The sequence below is a fragment of the Pelmatolapia mariae genome, linkage group LG9 (genome assembly GCF_036321145.2).
Source record: "Pelmatolapia mariae isolate MD_Pm_ZW linkage group LG9, Pm_UMD_F_2, whole genome shotgun sequence".
NCBI classification, from domain to species: domain Eukaryota; kingdom Metazoa; phylum Chordata; class Actinopteri; order Cichliformes; family Cichlidae; genus Pelmatolapia; species Pelmatolapia mariae.
The window spans coordinates 18,766,138-18,787,733 of NC_086235.1; the positions used below are offsets into that span (position 1 = coordinate 18,766,138).

The window sequence follows — 21,596 nt, forward strand, 5'->3', positions numbered from 1 at the left end:
TGAATGCACACCTTTCACAGATGGTTTGGTCGACTCTGCCATCACTAGACAGCACCTGTTCTTTTCCCACCATGATAAAATAAATAAATAAATAAATAAATAAATAAAGTTCTCTTGTCCTTATAGTTTTCTGAGTTGAATGAAATGCAAATGTACATAAGTCTGGATTTTTAAGAGTTTCACACAGTGGTGGATTGCCACACAAAGTCTCACACTTTTCAAACTTTCAGCTTTTCATAGCAGTACATTTAATGTGAATTGATCCACATGGACTATTGATACTGGCTGGTAACTTAACATCTGCCCGGTCTCCCAATCTCAAATGGGTATAAAAGCAAACTGCAGCTTGTCATCAGTGCTCCAACATGATGTGGCTTGTGCTTCTTCTGTCCTGTATTGGTAAGCCCACCTGACTTAAATAATTTTCTGTGCCTATATTTTCTGAACCTTAAAACAATATTACCACCTCTGTCCATGTGTGTGCTGAAGGGTTGATTTGTGCCAAAGAACCTCTCAACTACAAAGTTGACAATGAGAGGGTGATAGGTGGCAGTAATGCTCAACCAAACACATGGAAATGGCAGGTAAATCCTCTGAACACTAATTATCTTTTTATTTCTCTATCTTTTGATGCAAATAGGTTTTGTACTGTAGTTTTAAACTACTAAATTTAGAAATAAAACTCCATCTCCACCATATTTTCATATTTCTATAATATTTCACAGGTTTCTCTGCAGTATGATCAATTCTATGATGGCTCATTCTACCACATGTGCGGAGGATCTGTTGTTGATAGCTTCCACATCATGACTGCAGCTCACTGCATCCTCAGGTTTGGGCTCTGACCATGATTATTCTTAATGACACCCATCTTTTGTGCATTTTGTAATATTTTAAAGTCTATCTTGGTGTCTCCTGGGCTGAACAAAAGAGTGTAAGTAAGCACTGTACTTATTTTTTTCTGTCTTTGTCAGCCCAGATGCTAGTCAGTACCGTGTAGTGGTGGGTGAATATAACCTGTATGAGTTAGAAGGCAGTGAGCAGTTCATCCATGTGGAAAAAATCACAGTCCATCCTGGCTGGAATGGTGATCTTCGTTATGGGTAAGTGGCAGCATGTCAGATCACCTCTCTTAATTAAGCCTCATTTAAATAACCAGTACATTCATATCAATGTACTTTCTTTTTGCATCAGTCTTAGAAATGTTAATCTCAGCAAACAAGCAGCTATTAAAATGATACAATTCTATCTTTGGTTATTTTTTCTTAGAAATGATATTGCTCTCTTGAGACTCGCTGGTCCCATCTATAACAATGGTTACGTGGCTATAGCTGAGCTTCCCTACCCGGACCAGACACTGCCTCATGGCTTCACCTGTTACATCACCGGCTGGGGATTAGTAGACTGTGAGTACACATGGGTGCTAAATGTACACACACACACACACACTATATGTGGATGTAATAAAAAGGTTCCTGCATTCTTTCTCCACTGAATCAGATGGAGGTAGCCCTGCCATCCTACAGGTGGCTCCCATCAGTGTGGTGGAGCACTTCGTCTGCTCCCAGCCAGAGTGGTGGGGCAGCATTGCTCTGGAAACCATGGTGTGTGCCGGAGGGGATGGCATCATAGCAGGCTGCCAGGTAGAGGAGGTTTCGCCTCATGCTGCAACTATTTTTTTTCTAAAACAAGAGTAAAGACTGAGCAAATTTTAACACCATATGATTCAAATGGTCAAAACTGTACTTTCAGTGATCCTATTACTATCATATTGTTAACAACAATACTGTGTTAAGACGTTCTCACAGTCATTGCATGCTATGTTCTTATTGTTATCTGTCCCAGGGCGACTCTGGAGGTCCTCTGAACTGCTTTACTGATGGAGCCTGGAGAGTTCACGGTGTTGTCAGTTACGGCCCATCTGGTATGTGCAACCAAGTGTTCAAACCCACTGTTTTCACCAGAGTCTCTTCCTTTGAAGACTGGATGTTTTCAGTAAGTCTCTTGATGCCTCTGTGCTTTTGTTTGGCGACTATAGTCTTATAAAGCGTGACTCATTATTTTATCTATTTATTTTTTCAGGTTATGGGTCTTGCTTAAATGGCACAGCATTCCTTACAATTCTCAAATGCATCCTGCAAAATAAAATTCATGTGCATCTCATTCATGTTCTGCGCAGTAGATATTTGCCTGTAGTTCTTGAATTTGCCAAAGGGTGGCAAAACCACCTCATGTTCTGACCAAACAACGTCCTGCTTTTCTCTCAGAATCAGATCCTTTTTATGGCGTTCCGGTACTTTCCCACAATTTCAGAAACACATTTTCTACTGAATGCATTTGGTGTTGGTGTACTCCTCTTGCGACCAGTCCATACATGTGCCGCAGTTTTTGTTTGAATACCAACACAGTGGCTACGGTCGTGACCTCCTGACCTCCCGAACCGCAGTTTTAGTTGACGGAAAATTTCTAAGGATGTTTCAAACTGAGAACCTCTTTTTAAAAAACAGGCTTAAGTAGCAATGAATTACAAGGACAACTGGAATATTCTTGCATGGTCTACCTGAACACCCTGTCCCAACAAGCAGAAAACCTTTTTTTTTCTCTCTTTTTAATTGTGGCCAAATGCTATATGTAGTCATAGTCTCAACATTTCCTTCTTGTCTGGAATTTCTGGCCATATGTTTGTGGTAGTAGTCAGGAGACTTTTGCATGACATCATATAAAGTGTTTTTCTCCACACCATGGAGACCAAAAACCACAGATACATTCCAGTGGTTTACATTAGAAACTAACAGGAATGTTGTTTCAATAGATTTAAGGAGAAATGTCGATTTTCTTTAATATAGTAGAAGAAAATGGTCTTAATGGTTTGCCAAATGGAAGCTAAACTAATAAAAAAAAAGTTTAATAAGCAATTAGATCCATCTGAATTTTTCATTAAGTTCAAGTTTATTCATTTAGCAACATAACAAGGCCTCGAGGTTCTTTTTACTGTAACGTAAAGACCCGAAAACCCCAACAGTCATATGATTCTCTATGAACAAGTACAACATGACGCCAGGAAGGAAAAACTCCCTTTTAAGAGGACAAAAATCTCCAGCACAACCAGGCTCAGGGAGGAGCAGCTGTATTGGGAAAGAGGAAGACAGGAAAAAACACAAACTATGGGAGAGAGATGACACAATGTAAAGGCATGCAGCCGTGGCATATAAGCACCTGTGGGAAGTCCCCCAGCAGTTTGAGCTTGCTTCAGAATAACCAAGGGATACTTCAGGATCACAGTCCTTCCAGCTTTAGCTTTAAGTCTAATCTTAAAAGTAAAGATGGCATCTGTCCCCTGAACTTTCGCGCAGAAGCATTTTACTAAACGTTAGGGTCGTCCCAAGTGTTAACACATTTGTGTAAAACACCAAATATGTCCTGTTTGACAGATCTAGTAACAAATTATTAATTGTAATGTAATAGTTGTTCTTCTCTAGTGAACAACTAGATTAACTTGGATCCTGTGTTTTTATTTTAACGAGTGATAAAAACTGGAGTATGGAGAGCATAATTAGCATAATTAGTTTTTTTCCTTTGCCACTGGTGTAAAGTAGCAGTGTACTGCAGATTACCTCAGCTACACATAATTTGAAGGTACATTAGTGTGCTTATTTTACTTTTGCTACTTTCAGCTTTGTTTGTTTGATGCAAACCCTCCCTGATGCAACCCCAGGAAGGGTTTGTGCCTCTGGCTGGAATTGAACCAGAGACCCTTCGCTTGGCAAACAGATGTGCAAACCGCTACACTTGTTTTTTTTCCCCCTCATAAATAAATTGAACAATACATTTTAAGCAAAACCTTGCAAAACAAATGCCAGATGTAGTTCTCCATTTTCAAAATATTTGAATTTTCTTGCAATTATTTGCTGGTCTAGAAAGGGTTAAACCAATTATTATACGCATTTTTGGCTTATTAGCTTAAATATATTATTAGTATATCAAGCATACCCCCCTAAACAAAGCTGGAAATAATACCACTAGGAGTTCCCCCCCCCCCATCCTTTTTCCCCCCACAATGCAAAAAGTTTACTTTTCAGCATTTGAGAAAGACAAAAAACAGTCAAAAATTTAGAAAACATTTTTTTTATTATTATTATTTGGAGGGACAGGCTGTCAAAATGGCGTAGATGAAAGACACTGTTTCTGAACAGCAGGTTAATGTGTGAGTATGTAAAAAAAAATTAAAGCAGCTTTGTTTGCTCTGCAGGACCATTCAAGCAGAAATATGTACAACACAAAAGGCAAATAAAAGTAAGACAATTTCTTTGAAAACAATATAAATTGTACTGTAATACATTACATTGAACACTCACTGTTGCCATTTCTTCATGAGATTTGATGTTTTATACAAGAGAATCAAATGCCTGCTTGCAAAAAAATGAGTGCCCTCTTCATGGTATAAGAACATATATTGGATGGACTTCAAAGTAATCAAAAAAGGCAAAAAAGCGAATAATACAGTTCCAAAATGTGCACTCGGCACTTTTTCAAAGTATACAATTAATCAGAACAACAAACAGGACCTGCATGCATAATTTCTAAAGGGTCCAGAAAGGCTGTTGAAACAGCTGTAGAAAGGGTGAGATATGTACATCGACTCTCTAGTGTCCCTCGGCTCTTCACACAGGTGACAGCACAATCACCTTTGCAAGGTCTCGTTCAATAATTAATGAGGCAACTCTTCAATTTTCAGGGTTTGCGTGTGCGATAAAAATTGTATAATATATGCAGTTTTTATGCACAAAAACCCTTTACATGTGTAAGTCATAACATATCGTAAGCCAAGTCACAGACTTCCAAAGAAATTCAGAGTACAATCAAATTGATCTTCGCAATTTACTTAGTTTTAGTGGCATGTCTCTAAGATATCGAACCATAAGGCTGCCTATGAAAAATACTTCAGAATGCTGGAGAGCAATAACCTTCATAAGTATACATTTCTCTATAATTCATATATTACAAAGGTCGACCCAGATTGAAAATTACTCGTTTTTGCTTAATAAAATATTCAATTTGTCAGTGATTAGAATTCTTTTGTCATTCTACATAAATTAGTTAGAAAATATTAGTGTAATTTTCTATGTTTACATTATAGGCAGCGATAGAACAGAACCATAATTTAGTTTCAGTGATTAGGGAGATTCCACAGTTTTCAGTCCCAAAGCTTAAATGGAAGCGCTGTGCACACTCTATTAGCATGCATGGCTCCCCCCAATAAGCAGGCACATCCAGTAAACTTTACAACACCCCATTTTATTGCCAGGCGTCTTAAATTAAATAACTAGTGAAATAATGACATAATAAGTTATAAAATAAAAAAAAAGAAAATAGTTAAACTGTAAAAGAGAATAGATATTAAATACTTGCTGATGGACTTGTGATCCCATTTCCCATAACAATGCCTAAATGTGATATGGACAAGGAAAAAAAAAAAAAGAACAGGAAGGAAGATTGCACTTTCAGGTGAAATATCAAACCACAGTGCTGCTTGAGTGAAAGTAGGCTTCATCAGAAATAAATAAAAGGAAATAATTTAAAACAAAAGTAAAAAGACAATACAGCTACAGCTTTTAAATGGCATGAGCATTATATCTAGTTACCCTGCTCATAAATATGAAACTCCGTCATGTTAGCCTTTAACTGTTGAATCGATCCCATTCGACTAAAACAATGCCTATTCATACATAACTATTTTTTTGTTTTTTCACAGATAAAGTGCTGATCAAGGAGATTTTAGAGGGATTTTATTTGTACCATAAAAGACCCTTGGGAGAGATCTTGAGGAGAAAGAGTCCACTAGCTTTAGGATTTAACACGAGGAGGACCCCTTCTACTCAAGTCGTCCGGGTGTTAGCCCAAAATCTAGGGTGCGAACAGGTTACCATTTGACTCTGGTTTTCATATGAAGGCCATCACAGCAAAGGTACATTGCCTCCAAAAGCTAGAAAGCTAGAAAAAAAATCCCTGAGGTGCACATTCAGCTGTGTTGAGATTCCCAACCTGGCCCCAGAGGGTTCATTCCCATTTAGCGTATGGTTGGTGATCTTGGTTTGGTTAAACAAGCTTTCTTAGGAATTGAGAGCCACAATAGCTTTTTTAAATTATTATTTTTAATATGCCTGATCAAATTGATATACGTTTAGTATCTTTTTCAACACTAGCTGCCGTCTCACACAGCAATCATTCCAAACTGCTTTGTTGACAATTTTGAAGGCAAGTCTGGAATTTTGAACGTTTATTATTAGGCGAGAGGGAAAAAAAAAAAAAAAAAATCAAACGCAATCACAGCTTCCTTCAACACTTTGACATCTTATGTGCATTTTCAAACCTGCGTTTTTCTTGCACTGTCCACAAATTTTTCACTTTGCGTGGGTCAAACTTTCACAGACTCCATCACAGACAATTTCATGGCTTCCTCCAACAGCTGATTGTCTGTAAAAGTGGTGGGGGGTTCTGGGACGGACTCTGAAAGGCCAATCAGCGACTCTAGGAGGCAGGTCCCTGGGTCACTGGCTGCAGGGAAACTGGGATAACTAGGCAACTGAAACTGAAAAAAGTTGTCCATGTGCTCGTACTCCTTGAGGGAGTTGTAGAGGGAGGTGGGGCCCAAACAGGGAAAGCCATCGAAAAACTCCAGGTCTGACTCAGACGAGAGGCTCAGCTCCATGTCGTAGCTAGCTGAGCGATCGATTGTGGGAGAGGGCGTGTGTGGAACACTACTGCTATGGAAGAGGGCGTTTCCCTGGTTGGCGTTCTCATCCAAAAGTTCTGAAATGGCTGTTGCTCGATTGTCTGTTTGATCGTCCGAAGAGTCCAACAGTGCAGCGTCTATGTTGTCATTCTCATCTGCAAAGTCCACCATACTAAAGCTACTAAACGCCTCCGTAGACGGCTGCTGTTGCTCTTGCTGCTGCTCTGGGCAACAAGTGTCTTTGCTGCACTTATCGCCGCTGTCCCTGCTACTTCTCGAACAGTTTTCTGTGTCACTGAAACACAGTATGCGGCTCAGGCCTTTCTCATCAACATCCAGCTGGGCGCTGGGCTCGCACGGACTCTCGCCTGCCTCCGAGTCCTCACTCTGAGAGTCCGACAAGTCTGTCATATCGCTGCTGCAGCTGTTCTCCCCGGCTGCTGTCATCTCTGAGCTGAAGGGGAAGGAGGGCACTGCTGGTAAGGGGGTGGCACCGGTTGCGTTCTCCTCATCCTCTTCTGTGCTGGACTGCTCCTCCAGCCTCTTCTCTAGCTCCAGCTTCATTATAGTGTGGATGTAATGCGTCTGTACCCTGGTGGAGTTGAACTCAATGCGGCCCTCCGTGTTTCCGCATCCATCCTTGGTACATCCGCATGGAAAAGAGGAGTGGTCCATCTGCAAGAAGCAAAGAAAAGTTCTTAAATCACGCAACAGAAACTCCCAAGTTGCTGCGTCATGCCCGGGTGCTCTTGTGAGCATGAAATTGTTGGGGCTCTTACCTGACATTTGATGCCAGCCAGGCTGCAGCTGCAAGTCTCAGGTTCGCAGAACCCCTGACAGTCGCAACCACAGTTCTCCCTGGAGAGCCTCAGCTCGTGCAGCTGCCTCTTTTCCTCCTTGTCGATCTTCTTCACACCAGCCGCTTTGAGCAGCGCGTAGCGGCGCTTGGACGTGTAAGGCTGGAGAAAAGAGCCCTCGTCGAGGTTGGCTCCACTGATGTCAATATCCTGCTCTGGGATGTCATCCACTGTAAGTTTTTCGGCCTCCTCGCTCTCCTGGGTTCCATTTTTTGTCAGCTGAACACAACAAAAGGAACAAAGTTTATTTGTCATGTTGAACAGGCACAGTTTCATAGATCCCTCAACCACTGCATTTCTTTTATGGTGCACACCTTCAGTTTGAGAGCTTCCAGTTTCTCTTCCCTGAGTCTGTTGAGGAGTTTTTCCCGACGCAGGAGCCGCTGCTCCACGGCAAACTCTGTGAGCGAATATGTGCAGAGTGCACTGTGGCGTTGCATCATGCCCAGAGTGCATCCTCCTCGGCTGGGAACGCTGGTGAAGCCCTGGCACCGAGGGAAGAAGAACACCGTCACCTGGTCAAACGTCACATTGCCCCGCCGCGCTCGTTTGGATTTCTTAAGGATGGACGTTGCTATGGATGAAAAAAAAAAAAAGAGGCAAGATTAGAATACATAATGCACAAGTAAGAGAGGAGGCTCTAAAGAGGGGGGGATTCTTACTTTCGTGCCACTAGATGGCATAATTCCCCAGCACTTGTACTTGAGAGGTGTATAAATGCTGCTGAACAGACTGTAAAAGGACACCCCTCTGATTCATTGCCCCCGCCTTATCATGTACCCAATTAAAAGACACTGCTAACAGGACTCTAACACGCTTACATCCTGTAAAGTGAAACCTACACTAACCCAAGAATCCATTTAGCTTTGTAACTTGCCCTACTGTGCGAAAAAAAACAAAACAAAAACAGAAAAAACACCCAACCCAGGAATTTCCCTTTGTTGGCCAGGAAAGTGGAGGAAACAGAGCCGCCAGTATCACAAAAGTGGTGAGTAAATGCTTGAGGGTTCCAGATGGGGGTGAAGGGTGGAAGTATAGCCCTAAGGGCAAGAATAAAACCTGCCCACCCGGGTCTCGCTGCTAGCTGACAATCCCCACAAATGGCCCAGTAACTGAAACGGGTCAAAGGTTCTCTCGCTGTTAAAAAGTGCTCACGATCCTTCTATACCCAGACAAATACAATAAAACCATATGGGAGCCAAAGTAGAACCATATGTGGGAAAAAAGCCCAATTATTCAAGTTTTATTATATATTCCACTTCCTCCACCCAGGAATATTCAACAAAACTTTTGAGACTCTTTTAGAGACAAGCAACTTTTTCCCTCTGCCTGAGTCACCAGAACTTTTCGAATCTACAATCCACATGTGTTGGACATTACAATTATTATTTGGTGGGAAAATCCTTGTAGACTTCTAGTTCACCCTGAACTGGCCTTAAAAGACACGGAAAGCTGGTGTGATACCTGAAGCTTGGAAAAGTAACCTTTTACCTTAATAGAGGTAAGCGGCACACAATAGTTCTACTATGTGGTCTAATCTGCTGCTTGGGGTAATACACATAAAAATAAACTACCAGGGTACAGCTTCACATCCATCATCTTCTCTGCTGTGTCTAGCAGTCACTTCACAATTTCTGTGTAAACACTGGATTATAATGATCCAGCCAATCTGCTCCTTCAGATGTGTCTGCACACCTTTTTTTCTTGATTGTCTTACCCCCCCCCAAACACTTTTTTTTTGTATCCCTTCACCCACTCACTTTCAGCACCTGTGCTGGGTGCACGCCCGGGCTTCAGACAAGGCTCTGTGTGTTCCCAGCCTTGGCAACCTGCCATGCTTCTCTTCCTGGCTGCCTGCCCCACCATCCTGGAAACCTCACAACTGTTTGCCCTTCTCCCGTACACCGCAATCCCTTTCCAAGCCGGTCGGTCCCCTAAAGCTCAGCAGACGCACCCAGGTTGAGACACAAAACGGCCCAAGGCCGCGCGACCCACATCATGCAAGAAAAGGTGAGGCTGTGCCTGCATGCGGGGCTTTGGGAAGAAGGTGGCGACACAGCCAAGGTGAGCAGCCAGTGCATAATGCGATTAGCCATTTTGCAGCTTTAGGGCATGAAATCAAAAGAGGTATTCATTGCAGGAGTCTGAAATCATTTCTGTGAAGTGTTTCATGGCCTGCCAGCTGCCTAAATTCCTTAACCTCTCCCCCATTTTTCGAAGTTTGTTATCAGAGCCTCAGTGGATGTTAAAGGCAAGAGAATGCATTATAAAAACATGTGCCATCAGCTCTTTCTGCGATTTATTATCGCTGGAGAGAGATACTCACTGTTGAAATTTGTTGCCGGGGAGCTGGGGTTGCTGGGGGTGGAATCCAGGGTGTCCGAGAAGCAGCTCTCCGCCTCCGAGTCCCAGCCTGAGCAGGCAGAGGAAAGGGAAGAGGGCGACGGTGAGGAGTAGCATGGGTCCTCATCCACCTCCTCAAACTTCCTCTTGAGAAGCCCACTCATGGCGTTAGCGCAAAAGATCTGCAGCAAAGAGGAGAGAGCGAGACAAATTAGCAAATTACTAACAGTTATTTTAACAAATCCTCACCTGATCTTTATTTTATTAACCCAATAAATTATCAGCTGTACATTGTCAGGCTTTTATTTAAACAAAATCAACGGTACAAGTGAGTCATGTATGCATACCAGTCTCATGCTACTCTCAGCTAAGAACAATGGCACAGGAAGCAATCAATCAGTTCTATTTGCCTAAGTCAACAATTAGCGGACCCTTCACCCTCTTCTAAATCCCATCGGCTCAGCAAACGCATAAATTAAGAGAGACGACCAAACAGAGGTGACCTGACATTTTATTTTCTAATCAGTCACTTTAAGCAGCCCTTGCAATCAAATATGCAGTCCGAAGGAAAGCAAGGGCAATTTGCCACTGGTCATAAGTAACGTGTCCACATAGAAGTCATTGAATACATGCGTAGCTACGCATAGGCAGGATGTTTTGTGTCCACATATCCAGAGCTGAGTAAAAGAGAGAAAAGTAAAAAAATAAAGCTTTCAGTGGGAGGGAGTGCTGTCTGCCCTCTAATCTTTAAAAATATTGCCTAATATCACCTTTCCAAGTATAAGATTTGTCGATGTGTTTAACCTTTATTTTTGTCAGGCAGCAACACTTTCAAAGCTCGACTAAATCCCCGTCTTTTTCCAGGCAAAATTAAAACAAGAGCAACCGCTGACATGAGAAATGAGCAGATTTGATGAAAAGCAAGGTTACTGCTTTTGTGTTTTATGGTTAAGGGATACAAATGTGTCTCGTGACCTTAACAAACACCAAACAATCTAATCTTCCCAACTTTTGAGAAGTGCCAGGCGATACTTGCTGCTAGACGGCGCAGTTCATCATCAGTGCGAGGACGAGCCCCTGCTATCTTAACCAGGGAGGGAGGGAGAGGGTGGAGGGAGGGAGGAAGGAAGTGAAGGGAGAGGTAGGACACAACCGGGCCGTGCTCCAGCACAGACACTCCCTCAGATGATGATGTGGAATAGGAAAAGGAGGCTTTACCTCGTTTCACCGTCAAACTGTTTACAAATCTTTCAACATTGCAGCTGAATCACTTAGAACTGGAGCACATGTATCCACTTTGATTTTCATCATTTTTTAAGCCTTTTATAAAATATACTCTTACTAAACACAGTACTGCACACACGTAAAACACCAAACCATCCTTCCAACAGCTTAAAATGTGACCATTGCTCTTTAGCACACAGCCAATTTGTCAGAAATGCTCCAGTGACTTTATAGGAACTTTGAATCCATGTGCAATCTGCATGTCTTGCTTGTCTCATCGGGATGTTATGCAAGTGTCATTACTCAAAGAAGAGAAGAAAAAGAAGATCTAGAAGCTAGTGTACAAGGAAAGGGGCCATTTTCTGCATGCAACAGAGAGCAGTTATGAAAAAGAAATCCTTATGACAAGGACAAAAGCAAAGTCAAGGGCAAGAGGCTGACACCTTCGTATAGGCAGTGAGTGCATCTTTGCAGATGTACAGGGAGGGGGTTACTGTTATTGCTGCAGTCAGATATTGTTGTCCCCAGTGCACGCATGATGAATGAATCACCTTGTAATAGGTCAAGCCAACTCACACTGTCGCTGCAACAAACAAAAAAGCTCCCTTCCACACTGTAGCCTTCACATTACACAGACAATAAGAGTGGAGGAAAAAAAAGGGGGGGGCACTGAATCCCCCCCATCCTATCCTTCAGCTTACTCGAGCAAAAAAATAATCTCAAAATGCCTTGTACACGTATAACTAATATTATGACATGATGATGGGATTTGTCTTGAAACCATTTAGAAACACCTGGGTGCCGCATCTGTTGCTTTGTGTGTTCACTTATCAGACAACATGTGTGTTCTGAAAAACACCACAACCCTCACGTCTCTGTGCACGCAGAGCACGCAAGGGTTCACCTTACAATTCTGCCACCATTCCCAGCTCCAGTTCCCAGAAAAAAAAACACAAAAAAAACAAAGCTGTGAAGCATCCTCCAGGGAGTGCATAGCGCCAGCTAAGCAAAGTCTTTTTAATTAAAAGCTGCAGTGAGGCAGAAGGGGGGGTGCGGGAGAGGGAGAGAGAGAGAGAGAGAGAGAGAGAGAGAGAGAGAGAGAGAGAGAGAGAGAGAGAGAGAGAGAGAGGTGGTGGTGGGGGGGCAGTGGTGTCAGAACTGGGTCATTGTCTCTTGACTGCAGTCTACCTGACACATTGATTTGTTAATCCTGTTCAACGGGCAGAAACAATGGCGAGAGGTTAATCCTGGCAAGGGGACGGCTTGTAGTCAATCTGGAGCTTCTCCGCCTGCTCAGCCGCTGCACCCACTGAACAAGGCCAAGAGAGCACAGACAGCGGATGGAACAAGGGACCCGGGGTAAAAAAAAAAGAAGAAAAAAGAAAGAAAAAAGAAAAGACATTGCGTAGTGACTCATTTGCAAAAGGGTGGGACAAAGATAAAAAGAGAGGAATTTGGCACTGGCTCCTCAAGAAAGCGGTGCCTGTGGATGTCTGCTCTAAATGGAGAATGGATGTGATCGGACAGCCGAGCCAGAGAGGGAGCGCAGCATGTTTTCAGCGTGTGCTAAATTATGCATCACTGTCATTCCATCAACCGCACACAGGCAGGCAGATAAAGGACGCATCCACCGAGGTGCTCCCCAGCCAGTTGTCACAGACTTGGAAAGATAAATCTCTGGCGAGGAGATTTGTCACCAGAAGCACTACACAGCTCAAGTCAGATGCATAACTATGTCAGTTGAATAAGATTATCTTGATACATCCAGCTACGGGGCTGTTTGTACGACTTTAGAATTTCAATTCATTTTTATTTTAAATCTGCAGACAGCCCCTCAAACCCTTTTATAAAGGAGTATTAAATTATTTGAGAAGGATGTAAAAGAGTTTGAATTACTTTTAAAAGGCAAAATGCCGCGGTAAATCTTATCATCCTAACTTATCGGAAAGCTTTAGTTTAATCAGAATCACAAAAAAAAGAACCAAATCATGAAAGCTTTCTTATACACATCTTTGGTTTTGCACAGATATCAACTTTCACCCTGTTTGAACTGCTCCCGTCTGCCCTGCAGCCATCAAGACAAGTCACAGTTGACTTTGCCCCCTCGCACCGCCTGTCCAGCTCCTTTGCAGCTGATAACCGTGTGGGTGGGAGCGACAAGTTGCACTAATCTTAGCCAGCCGGGAGCATTTACATGGCACACTGACAGCCTTGTGCAGTGTCTGAATGACTGACTGAGTGCTCATAAAATGTGATAATGATAAGCTTGGGAGCCTTCCCGTGTGTGTGGAACCGTGGCTGGGCAGGATAGCCCCTGCAGGCTTTCAAGGTACTGCACCTCTAACTTCCAGTTCTGACACCGAGAGGACGGGAGATAATTGATCAAAGCCGTCAAGGTGATGATGGGCTGGATTCCAGCTCCTGCACAGCTGGGGGAAACACTGGCTCATTTCTTATGAAGTCAGCTGTTAGTCAGAAGCGCTCCACCTGCTGGAACAATGCAGGGAGCGCTCCCGCTTTCTCCTCTATAAGCCTGTTGTTCTCACCGAAGCCGCAAAGCTTGCTGTGACTGTGCCACAGAAACATTCTGTTCCTCTGCCTTGACCCGTGCACAGCGCGATTCCAAAAAGGAGAGGTAGTGGGAAGAAGGAGGGAGGACTGTACAAAACAAATAAATAATGTCATGTCTCCAAGCCACAGGAATTCCATTCTGGCAGCACTGCTCCCGCAGTAATAGTGGAAGAAGAACACAGGCTCTATCTAACCCAGATGCGTTTTCTACTGCTAACCACTGGAAAGTCCTACTCCCACTAGACACTTGAGCCAGCCACCTTTCCTAGCCACACCTGACAGGGTATTAGCTTGCACGTGGACTTCACATGCCCCAGGCTGCCATTAATCTGTTATGCAGACCAAACCTGAATGTCCAGGTGATGCCTGCAGAGGACTATTTACCCATACTGTTTTGGGTTGCTTTACTCTTGCTTTAAAGGGAAGGCTAAAACTGGTTTTTCCACTCTTTTCCTCGAATGGCATTCACTATGCAGACAAAATGACATGCAGCTTTGATTTTTCTGTAACACGCTTGCAAATAACAGAAACTGTGCCAAGTGCACAGCAGCAAACTTTGAGAAAACCTCTTTAGAATAACAGACAAGCAGAAAACACACAGCTTTTGGGTGTGTGTTTGGGTGGAGGGACGGGGAGTGGCTTCGGGTTCAGGGGTCATGCTCCAGTCTGGGACACTTGCTGTATGGAATGCTGAGAGAGGACAAAGCAGATGGGAGCTCTCGGCTGCTGTGTTGGAGGCTGTCAGCAGGCTCCGTGTTACCCCCTCCACACACACACACACACACACACACACACACACACACACACACACACACACACACACACACACACACTCACTCACACACCCACCCCCACTCCACCCTCGTCTCCAGGCACAAAAGCGTGGGGCCATCCTGCGTGACCAAAATGAAGCAGGCACAGAGAACCTTGTCTGAACCCAGCATGCGGCTGCTGCCTCTCCCAGCTGGGGAGACAGATACTAAAAGTGTGCATGAGCTTCCTGAGGTTGTGAAACATGCACTGCAGTGCACAGGAAGTGGCCATCCAGATTATCTGTGCTGTGTCTGACAGCTGCAGGCACCACAAGGCAAACTGAATGCAGGATCACACGATGGAGATGAGGCAGTTAGGAGGTGGGGATGTTATTCGCTGTGCTGCGAATTCCTTCAAATCATTTGAGAGGATTTGGGAGTGCATTGGCAGTTTTAATAAGAAGGCAGCAAACAGGTCAATTGTTATTTTAAAGAGGGACGTGGGTGCAAAATGTGTGCTATAAATGGAAAATGATGTTAAATAAGCGGAGACAAAGACTTATTTAACACATCTGAAGCCTCCTTGGACATTAAATGCACAGCACCAAGTGCTGTGTTCCTTCTCAGTAAACAAAGGATCATTCAGCTCTCTGTAGCCTAATTCCAAAAAACATGATTCCAAAAATGATCCGGGTGAGGTCGCGCTAGAGACGATTAAATCGACTCAGTCGCTTTATCGAAAACAGACACTGTCCAGAGATTAAATAAATAAATAAGAGCCCCAGAGGGCAGTGTTATACCTGGAAAAAAATAATAACATTAATAAATCAAGACCTTTGGATGAGAATAACAATAAAAATAAACCACATTGACATTCTTTTCTCTTTATAGTACTTAAATTAATTAGAAACTTCAGTCATTTACGCATTTAAAAAGAAAAAAGAAAAAAAGAGAAAGATCCACATGCCGTGATGGAAAACTGATCAAACAATGAAGGAGCTCCGCATTCCTTGTCCACACCTGGCTAAAAGCCTGAACTGTTACCTGCATGTGGCAAATCGCTAAAATCCCCCCCAAAATTAAAAACCTATAATTATATCGGGTCGAATAGGCACGTCGTACGAGTCCAGCCGGCTCTCTCCCCCAGCTGACCCGATCATGCCTCATGATTAATGCTAATTCTAATGACAGCAGCCGTGTCAGCTGTGTGCTCAGATGTAGTGCCTTCAGGAGTCGCTCTAGTTACAAGAGGCGCACCAGCACCGCCGAGGTGAACAAGAACAACTCCGCACGGGCTGAATACACAAAGCCGACCTCATCAACAGTTCAGATCACCTAAATGAATCCGCAGCCGAAAACCCACAGCGGTGGGAAGCACGGCTTTCCTGGCGTGAGCCGTTAAGTTTGTAAAACGCTGATTAATCAGCGATCGATCTAAAAACAAATAATAAATCAATCAATCACCAAGTGAATGAAGCGGGTCGTGGAATCTCGCGTTTAAAAAGAAAATCAGTTAAATGACTTTAATTCTTTCCAGTTACCGTGAGTGCCAGCACCCGTGTGCTGCCACCAGAAAACAATTCATTAAAACTCAACTTTAACTAGCGGGGGCCACCACAGCCGCGTCCATTTCCAATAAAGCGTCAGGCAAAGTGTTCAAAAAGAAATCAAGCGAATAAAACCCCACCAGAGATGACACGCATAGACAGGCGCACAGAGAACACAAACCGCACAGGGCATTTAAACGACTCCTGACACACGAGAATAAACAGTCAAACTATCTGGCTTTCCCCCCTGCTTCCCTCCGCTGAGGTTGAACGCGTAAAATACGGTGTTCAATAACCCAGCAGCGAAACTCCCGATTCTGTTTGTACTCACCACCAGTTCAAGTATCCGATCACCATCAGTCACCAAATAGTCACGCTGGGTAAAACAGCCGACGGGTGTTAACGGTGGAAGTAATCCAAATGGCACGAATAAACGTAGCGCTTATCCCCCGCGTACACACAGCCTTTTTTTATTCTCTCCTATTGTCTGTGCCTCTCTGCCGCACGGGGTCCGTACCAGCTGAAGCGCTTCCCTTGTCTGTAGCAGACTGCCGAGAAGCGCAGGCTTTTTCGTCAGTGGAAAACTCCCTCCTGGCGTCTAGTCTGACGCAGGCGGTGACACAAGGAGGCTGCCCACGCCGCTTCCTGCCCGTCCTTCTGTGTTTGGTTTGAGCCCTTACTACCTGCGTGAGAAAACTCAATTGGTCACTAATAATAATAATAATAATAATAATAATAATAATAATAGCCTGGGAGTAGTAGTCATAGTAATAGTAATAGATTGATGCAAATAAACACAATAAAATACATTTCCCTTCTTCTTTTTATCACCCTTTTTTAAATACATACTCACTATTATATACTCTAAAGGCAGTTATAGGAATCCCCAGGTTCCTCTCTATATTAGCAGCTGATGAGCAGTCACAAACTGTGTGATCACAGGCAGATAAAAGTCATGTTATTGTAACGTGGGTGGTGCCTAAATGTTGTATACGGTGTGGCTTATTTCCAGTTAAAGGAAAACACTGAGTAAGCTGCATGAAATTCTGACTCAGTTTCTTTTTACATGGAACGCAAAAGTGAAGTAGGCTTTAGAGGAAACGCCACCTCTTATCATAACCAAGCAATCACAACTACTGTCCTGGAATGATTTCTCTTCTTTTTTTAATTACATGGTGAAAACAGTTTAGTTAACTAAGTTGGTTAACAAAGTAACTTGAGTAGCTTGATGTTTATTTAGGGCAATGAGATAAGTTTGAAAGCCCCAGAAACTGCATGCTCATCCTGAGTAATGGTTTCACGGCTTTCTTTGAGGGAGGCTGAGCTCACATTTTCTGTTTTTCTTTTTTTGTTAACCTCTTGGAGGTAAGCGCTGACAACCTGTCTTGTACTTAAACACAATGACCTTACGTGGATGTGTTATTTTAAAAGTTGGGTTAAATAAGGAGGCTGAAACCACTTTAGATCTGTCAGCGAACCACATGGGTACATGTATCAGTTAGTTTAGCACAAACTTTATCATTATTAATCCTTAAAAACAACTATGTTATTGTATGTTAGTGTATGTGGGATTATTGCCTGGACACTTCAAGTTCTCAGAATTACTTCTCCAAAATTATGAACTGAATAACAAAAAACAACAATAATTGTTTGTGGCACTTGTACACTAGTAGTATATATGCTTTTATTTTGAAAAGAAATAGGTGTTTTTATTATTACATTTTCATGGCTGTAGTTTCCTCATAATTTCCATATTGTTTTCCTTTCTTCTTCCCTCGAGTCTTTTTCAGTGCAATAGTTTCCTCTAAACTTCATTCGTACTTTCCTTCCTTCTTTCATTTGTTTATTTTTTGGGGTGATAGTTTCCTCTTAATTTCATCTTACTTTCCTTCCTTCTTTCGTTTGTTTACTTTTTAGGACCATAGTTTTCTCTGAATTTTGTTTTCTTTCTCTCAGTTAAATAAAACAAACTGTATAACAGCAGAATGGCCCCACTTAAATACATTTAACTTACCAGACAACTCAGTAAATTACTTCATTTGCTGACCTTGTCTTTTGTCCCCAGGGATCAAGACTGTATCATCAACTCTTTTGCGTCATCTCTTTTAGTTGTTGGATTACAACACTCTATTTGTCGTAATCACTGATGGGATTCATTTGCAACCCTTTTCTCATGAAGAAGCAGCGTCACGCACCCTCCCCACCCCAGCTGATAAAGTCCTCTCAGGTATTTGCGAGTCTAGCTGCCCACGGCGAGCGCGCTGAGGTGGTTTGCTTTCATTCTCAGCTGGACCTGAATCCTGAGACAAAGTGTTCTGCCAATGTCAACACAGGTGCTCGACTCAGATATTTGGGGAGAGGTCTCCGAAAGCTGTGTACATAGACCTATGCAAATTGTGTCCTCCTTAAAGAAGACCCCTTTCTCACTAGCTACTGTGCCCAAGGGCCTCACTTAGAGCCCCACCCTGAAAGCAAAAAACAGGCACTTCAAGCCGAATGGCAGCAGAAACAGTCCCTCCGCAGCTCTCGCTGAAAACACAGAGTTTCTCTATTCAAATTAGAATAAGTGGTGCTAAAATAACACCCAACAAATGCAAACACGTAGATTTACTTGACGTCATTTGCTTTGGAGGCAGCAGTTTCACCGGAGCCATAAATTAGCACTGGAACAGGACTGAATGGCTTTGTGATAATAAACATGGTAAAAACCACGGATAACTGCTCATCACGAAGCTTGTTTGTAAAAACAAACAAAAAAGGCATGCGCAGTTACAATAAAAGTGAATAAATATCAGAAAGAAATATCAGGCACCTTTAACTTACATCTTTCTAAAGCACAAGGTTAAGTAACTGAGGATGTAAATAAACATTTAATAGTGCCATCTGTGCAGAGAGTCTCTGTTGTTATCGCTGATCGGATTGCATGCTTTATAGTAATGATTGTTTTTGTTTTCACACGTCAAAGGTGTATAATCGAGTAAGGTGAGTGTGTCTGTGTGCGTGTGTGGCGCAGCGACGCTCCAGTAGAGAGCCTGGGAGTCAGTATGTCCAGACATACTCCACCCAATTAGTTTCCCTGTCGCCCTGCAGCTCTTTAAGACACAACAATGAACTGTCCACAGCCCAGAGGAAGAAACTGATAGTCACATGAGCAGAGGCAGCAGTCACCATTACCGAGGAATTCTACTTTCTTCGTTATAAAATACCTAATAATTACCAACATTCACAATTAGCCCTCTGTTTGACAAGGCTAGGAGAGCTTGGAGACAAGCTTGCTCAGCCACTTCTGTGGTTTGGCTTAGCCTAATTATAGTAGCAGTGCTGGCAAACTTCAGATAACTGACACAGGTTCAACAATGTTGTTCCGACAGACAAGCATTATGCAACAGGCAAATCTGGGTCACATAAAAAGTTTTAGTGTGCAAGTGTTGGGTCCTTCTGCTCTTTGATCAAGTGTCCTTCACAAAGTTCTCCTGAGGTAAACTGAATTTTTTTATGTCCCCCTTTGAAGTCTCCTGTCAGGCTCATCAATTCCCTTTTTGATAAACAAGAAAAAGTTCCAAGGAACAGTGCGACTCACACATGTTTACTCTCTCTTTTAAGAAAAAGAGTTGTGTGTGTGTGTGTGAGTGTGTAGGCTGGGGGGATGGTAGCGGTAGTGCCAAAGCCACTGTGAATCAGGCCTGAATACATTAAGGCCACTCTCTTTAAAAGTGTGCCAAAGAGTTCATGGTGGAAGACGCCCCTCCAAGAACACAATAATGGGCTTCAATGCTTTCCATCTGCAGAGGGAGAAAGGACTGTGACTGCACGTGCTGTGTGGAGTGGGTTCAACAATGTATCAATTTATGACCATCAGAGGCATCATAAAACTAGCTGTTAGATGAAGGGCAAGTTCATGGGAGCCAAATGCCAAACTCATCAATGAGTACTCAAACCAAAAATCAACACCAGAGACAGTGAGAGATTTGCACAGCTTGTCCTGAAAGCCTGGAAACAAGCATGAATTCGCAACTACGTGGAAGTTGAGAAGCGCTCCCTGGAGGAGCGAAAGAGCAGATGAGATGAGTCTGACGGTGCTGCTGTGGTGGTCAGACCGGGCAGACGGGCACAATGGGGCTCGGGGAGGGTGGAGTTGGAGGGGGTGAGCTGATTGATGGCTCCAGCTGTCCCAGAGGAGAGGAATACAAGCAGACAGCTGGTCACCTGTAGCCCCAGACATGAGTGTGATAGAGGCACATGGCATTGTGTTTCACTGCAGAGGGCAACCAGTGCAAGAGTTCAGGGCGCCGTTCATCACAGCTACGAAAACAAGTGGCAGGGCTACAGGGGATGAGACCTAAGTAGTGAAAGGAACTCTCGAGGAAGCAGACTTTGCCAACAAAAGCCTGCAAGAGGCAAACTTATTGGATTTCAAGCAGAAGGCGCAATTTGCCACCTAAGTGTTTAGTTAATAAGATTACTTTAAAAATCTGAGCAGAAAGCACACATCATCTTCTAGGGACAATACAGCCCTCTAAATCATCCAGTTTTGTACACTTGGACATGACTGCATTAAGAATAATTGTTGAGGTTACATGAGAGACAGCAAAACGAAGTGGAGAGATGAGCTCACTCTGGCAAAGGGATTAATCCAGAAGCAAGACGGGAAGAAGAAGAAGAAGAAGGGGAAGAAAATCACCCTCCCCCTCTCAAAGCCAGTCAGCCAATCAGCACGTAGAAGAGCTGGTTTACTTGGAGACCAAAGAATCTGTGTAGTGATATGACATCATCAGCTGCCCATTAAAGGAGTGGTCACTATTTCTTTCTTCCTTTTCCCTCCACCTTTAATGACGATGAGTGTGGAGATGCAATAAAGACAACTCCAAGTGTGTGTTGGCTTTTTTTGCTTCTTTTTTTTAACCCACTGATGTAAATTGTTTACATAAAAGGAGTTTGCGTAGTATTATATTTCTTTTATACCTTGCAGGGCCATGTGAACTGAATAGTAACGCAATATTCATGAGTTTCAGTTGTTCAGCTCTGAGACAGACACAATTCATTAATTCAGCAACTTGCCTCTCCCGTCTTCCTTTGTCACCACTGCACTGTGACAAGAAATGTTCGCCGTTCAATGCCTCCATTCATTCCCCAACAAACAAGCACTATGTTTGGAATTCCCTCAGTGTATACAGTATACGCGTGTGCTCTTATGGTGTTTGTGTACTATATGTCTTTAGCTTTAGGGCAAGAAACAAAAACCTGCCAGTTTGTGTTTTGTTTACTTGGTAACGTCACAGCGCTGTCTGACTAATGCACCCTGGATTGTCTCTCCCTGATGTTCGGTCTATGTTTTATTCATCTGTGTGATGTGCTATAGACTCCCTCCTGACATAATAATATTGATTGCCTAATAGGCTATCAGAAGAATGGCTGCACTGAGCTGATTAAATCAGCCACTTCAAGAGTTGAGAGTGCCTTTATTATTTGTAGATACCTGATTAGGAAAAACAACAGGGAAGCGCCAAATGGTGATTATCCTTAGCTGTTATTCTGAGGCTTAATTTTCTTAATCATTTGACTAATTGTT

At 43.0% G+C, this 21,596-nt stretch overlaps 2 protein-coding genes across 2 annotated transcripts; one reads left to right on the forward strand and one right to left on the reverse strand.

The window, feature by feature from the left end:
* The first annotated feature begins 365 nt into the window (after window positions 1–365).
* Window positions 366–2,163, forward strand: LOC134634688 (elastase-1-like). Its single transcript, XM_063484017.1, has 8 exons — window positions 366–399; window positions 490–584; window positions 726–832; window positions 975–1,103; window positions 1,270–1,406; window positions 1,501–1,643; window positions 1,846–1,995; window positions 2,083–2,163. Exons 1-8 carry the CDS (start codon window positions 366–368, stop codon window positions 2,098–2,100), a joined length of 813 nt encoding a protein of 270 aa, XP_063340087.1. The 3' UTR covers window positions 2,101–2,163.
* A 1,946-nt stretch (window positions 2,164–4,109) lies between these two features.
* Window positions 4,110–16,590, reverse strand: csrnp1b (cysteine-serine-rich nuclear protein 1b). Its single transcript, XM_063483676.1, has 5 exons — window positions 16,359–16,590; window positions 9,917–10,115; window positions 7,905–8,164; window positions 7,513–7,809; window positions 4,110–7,408 (listed from the first exon to the last, which is right to left on the reverse strand). The coding sequence occupies exons 2-5, from the start codon at window positions 10,095–10,097 to the stop codon at window positions 6,416–6,418; spliced, it is 1,731 nt and encodes a 576-aa protein (XP_063339746.1). The 5' UTR covers window positions 10,098–10,115; window positions 16,359–16,590; the 3' UTR covers window positions 4,110–6,415.
* Window positions 16,591–21,596: the final 5,006 nt, after the last annotated feature.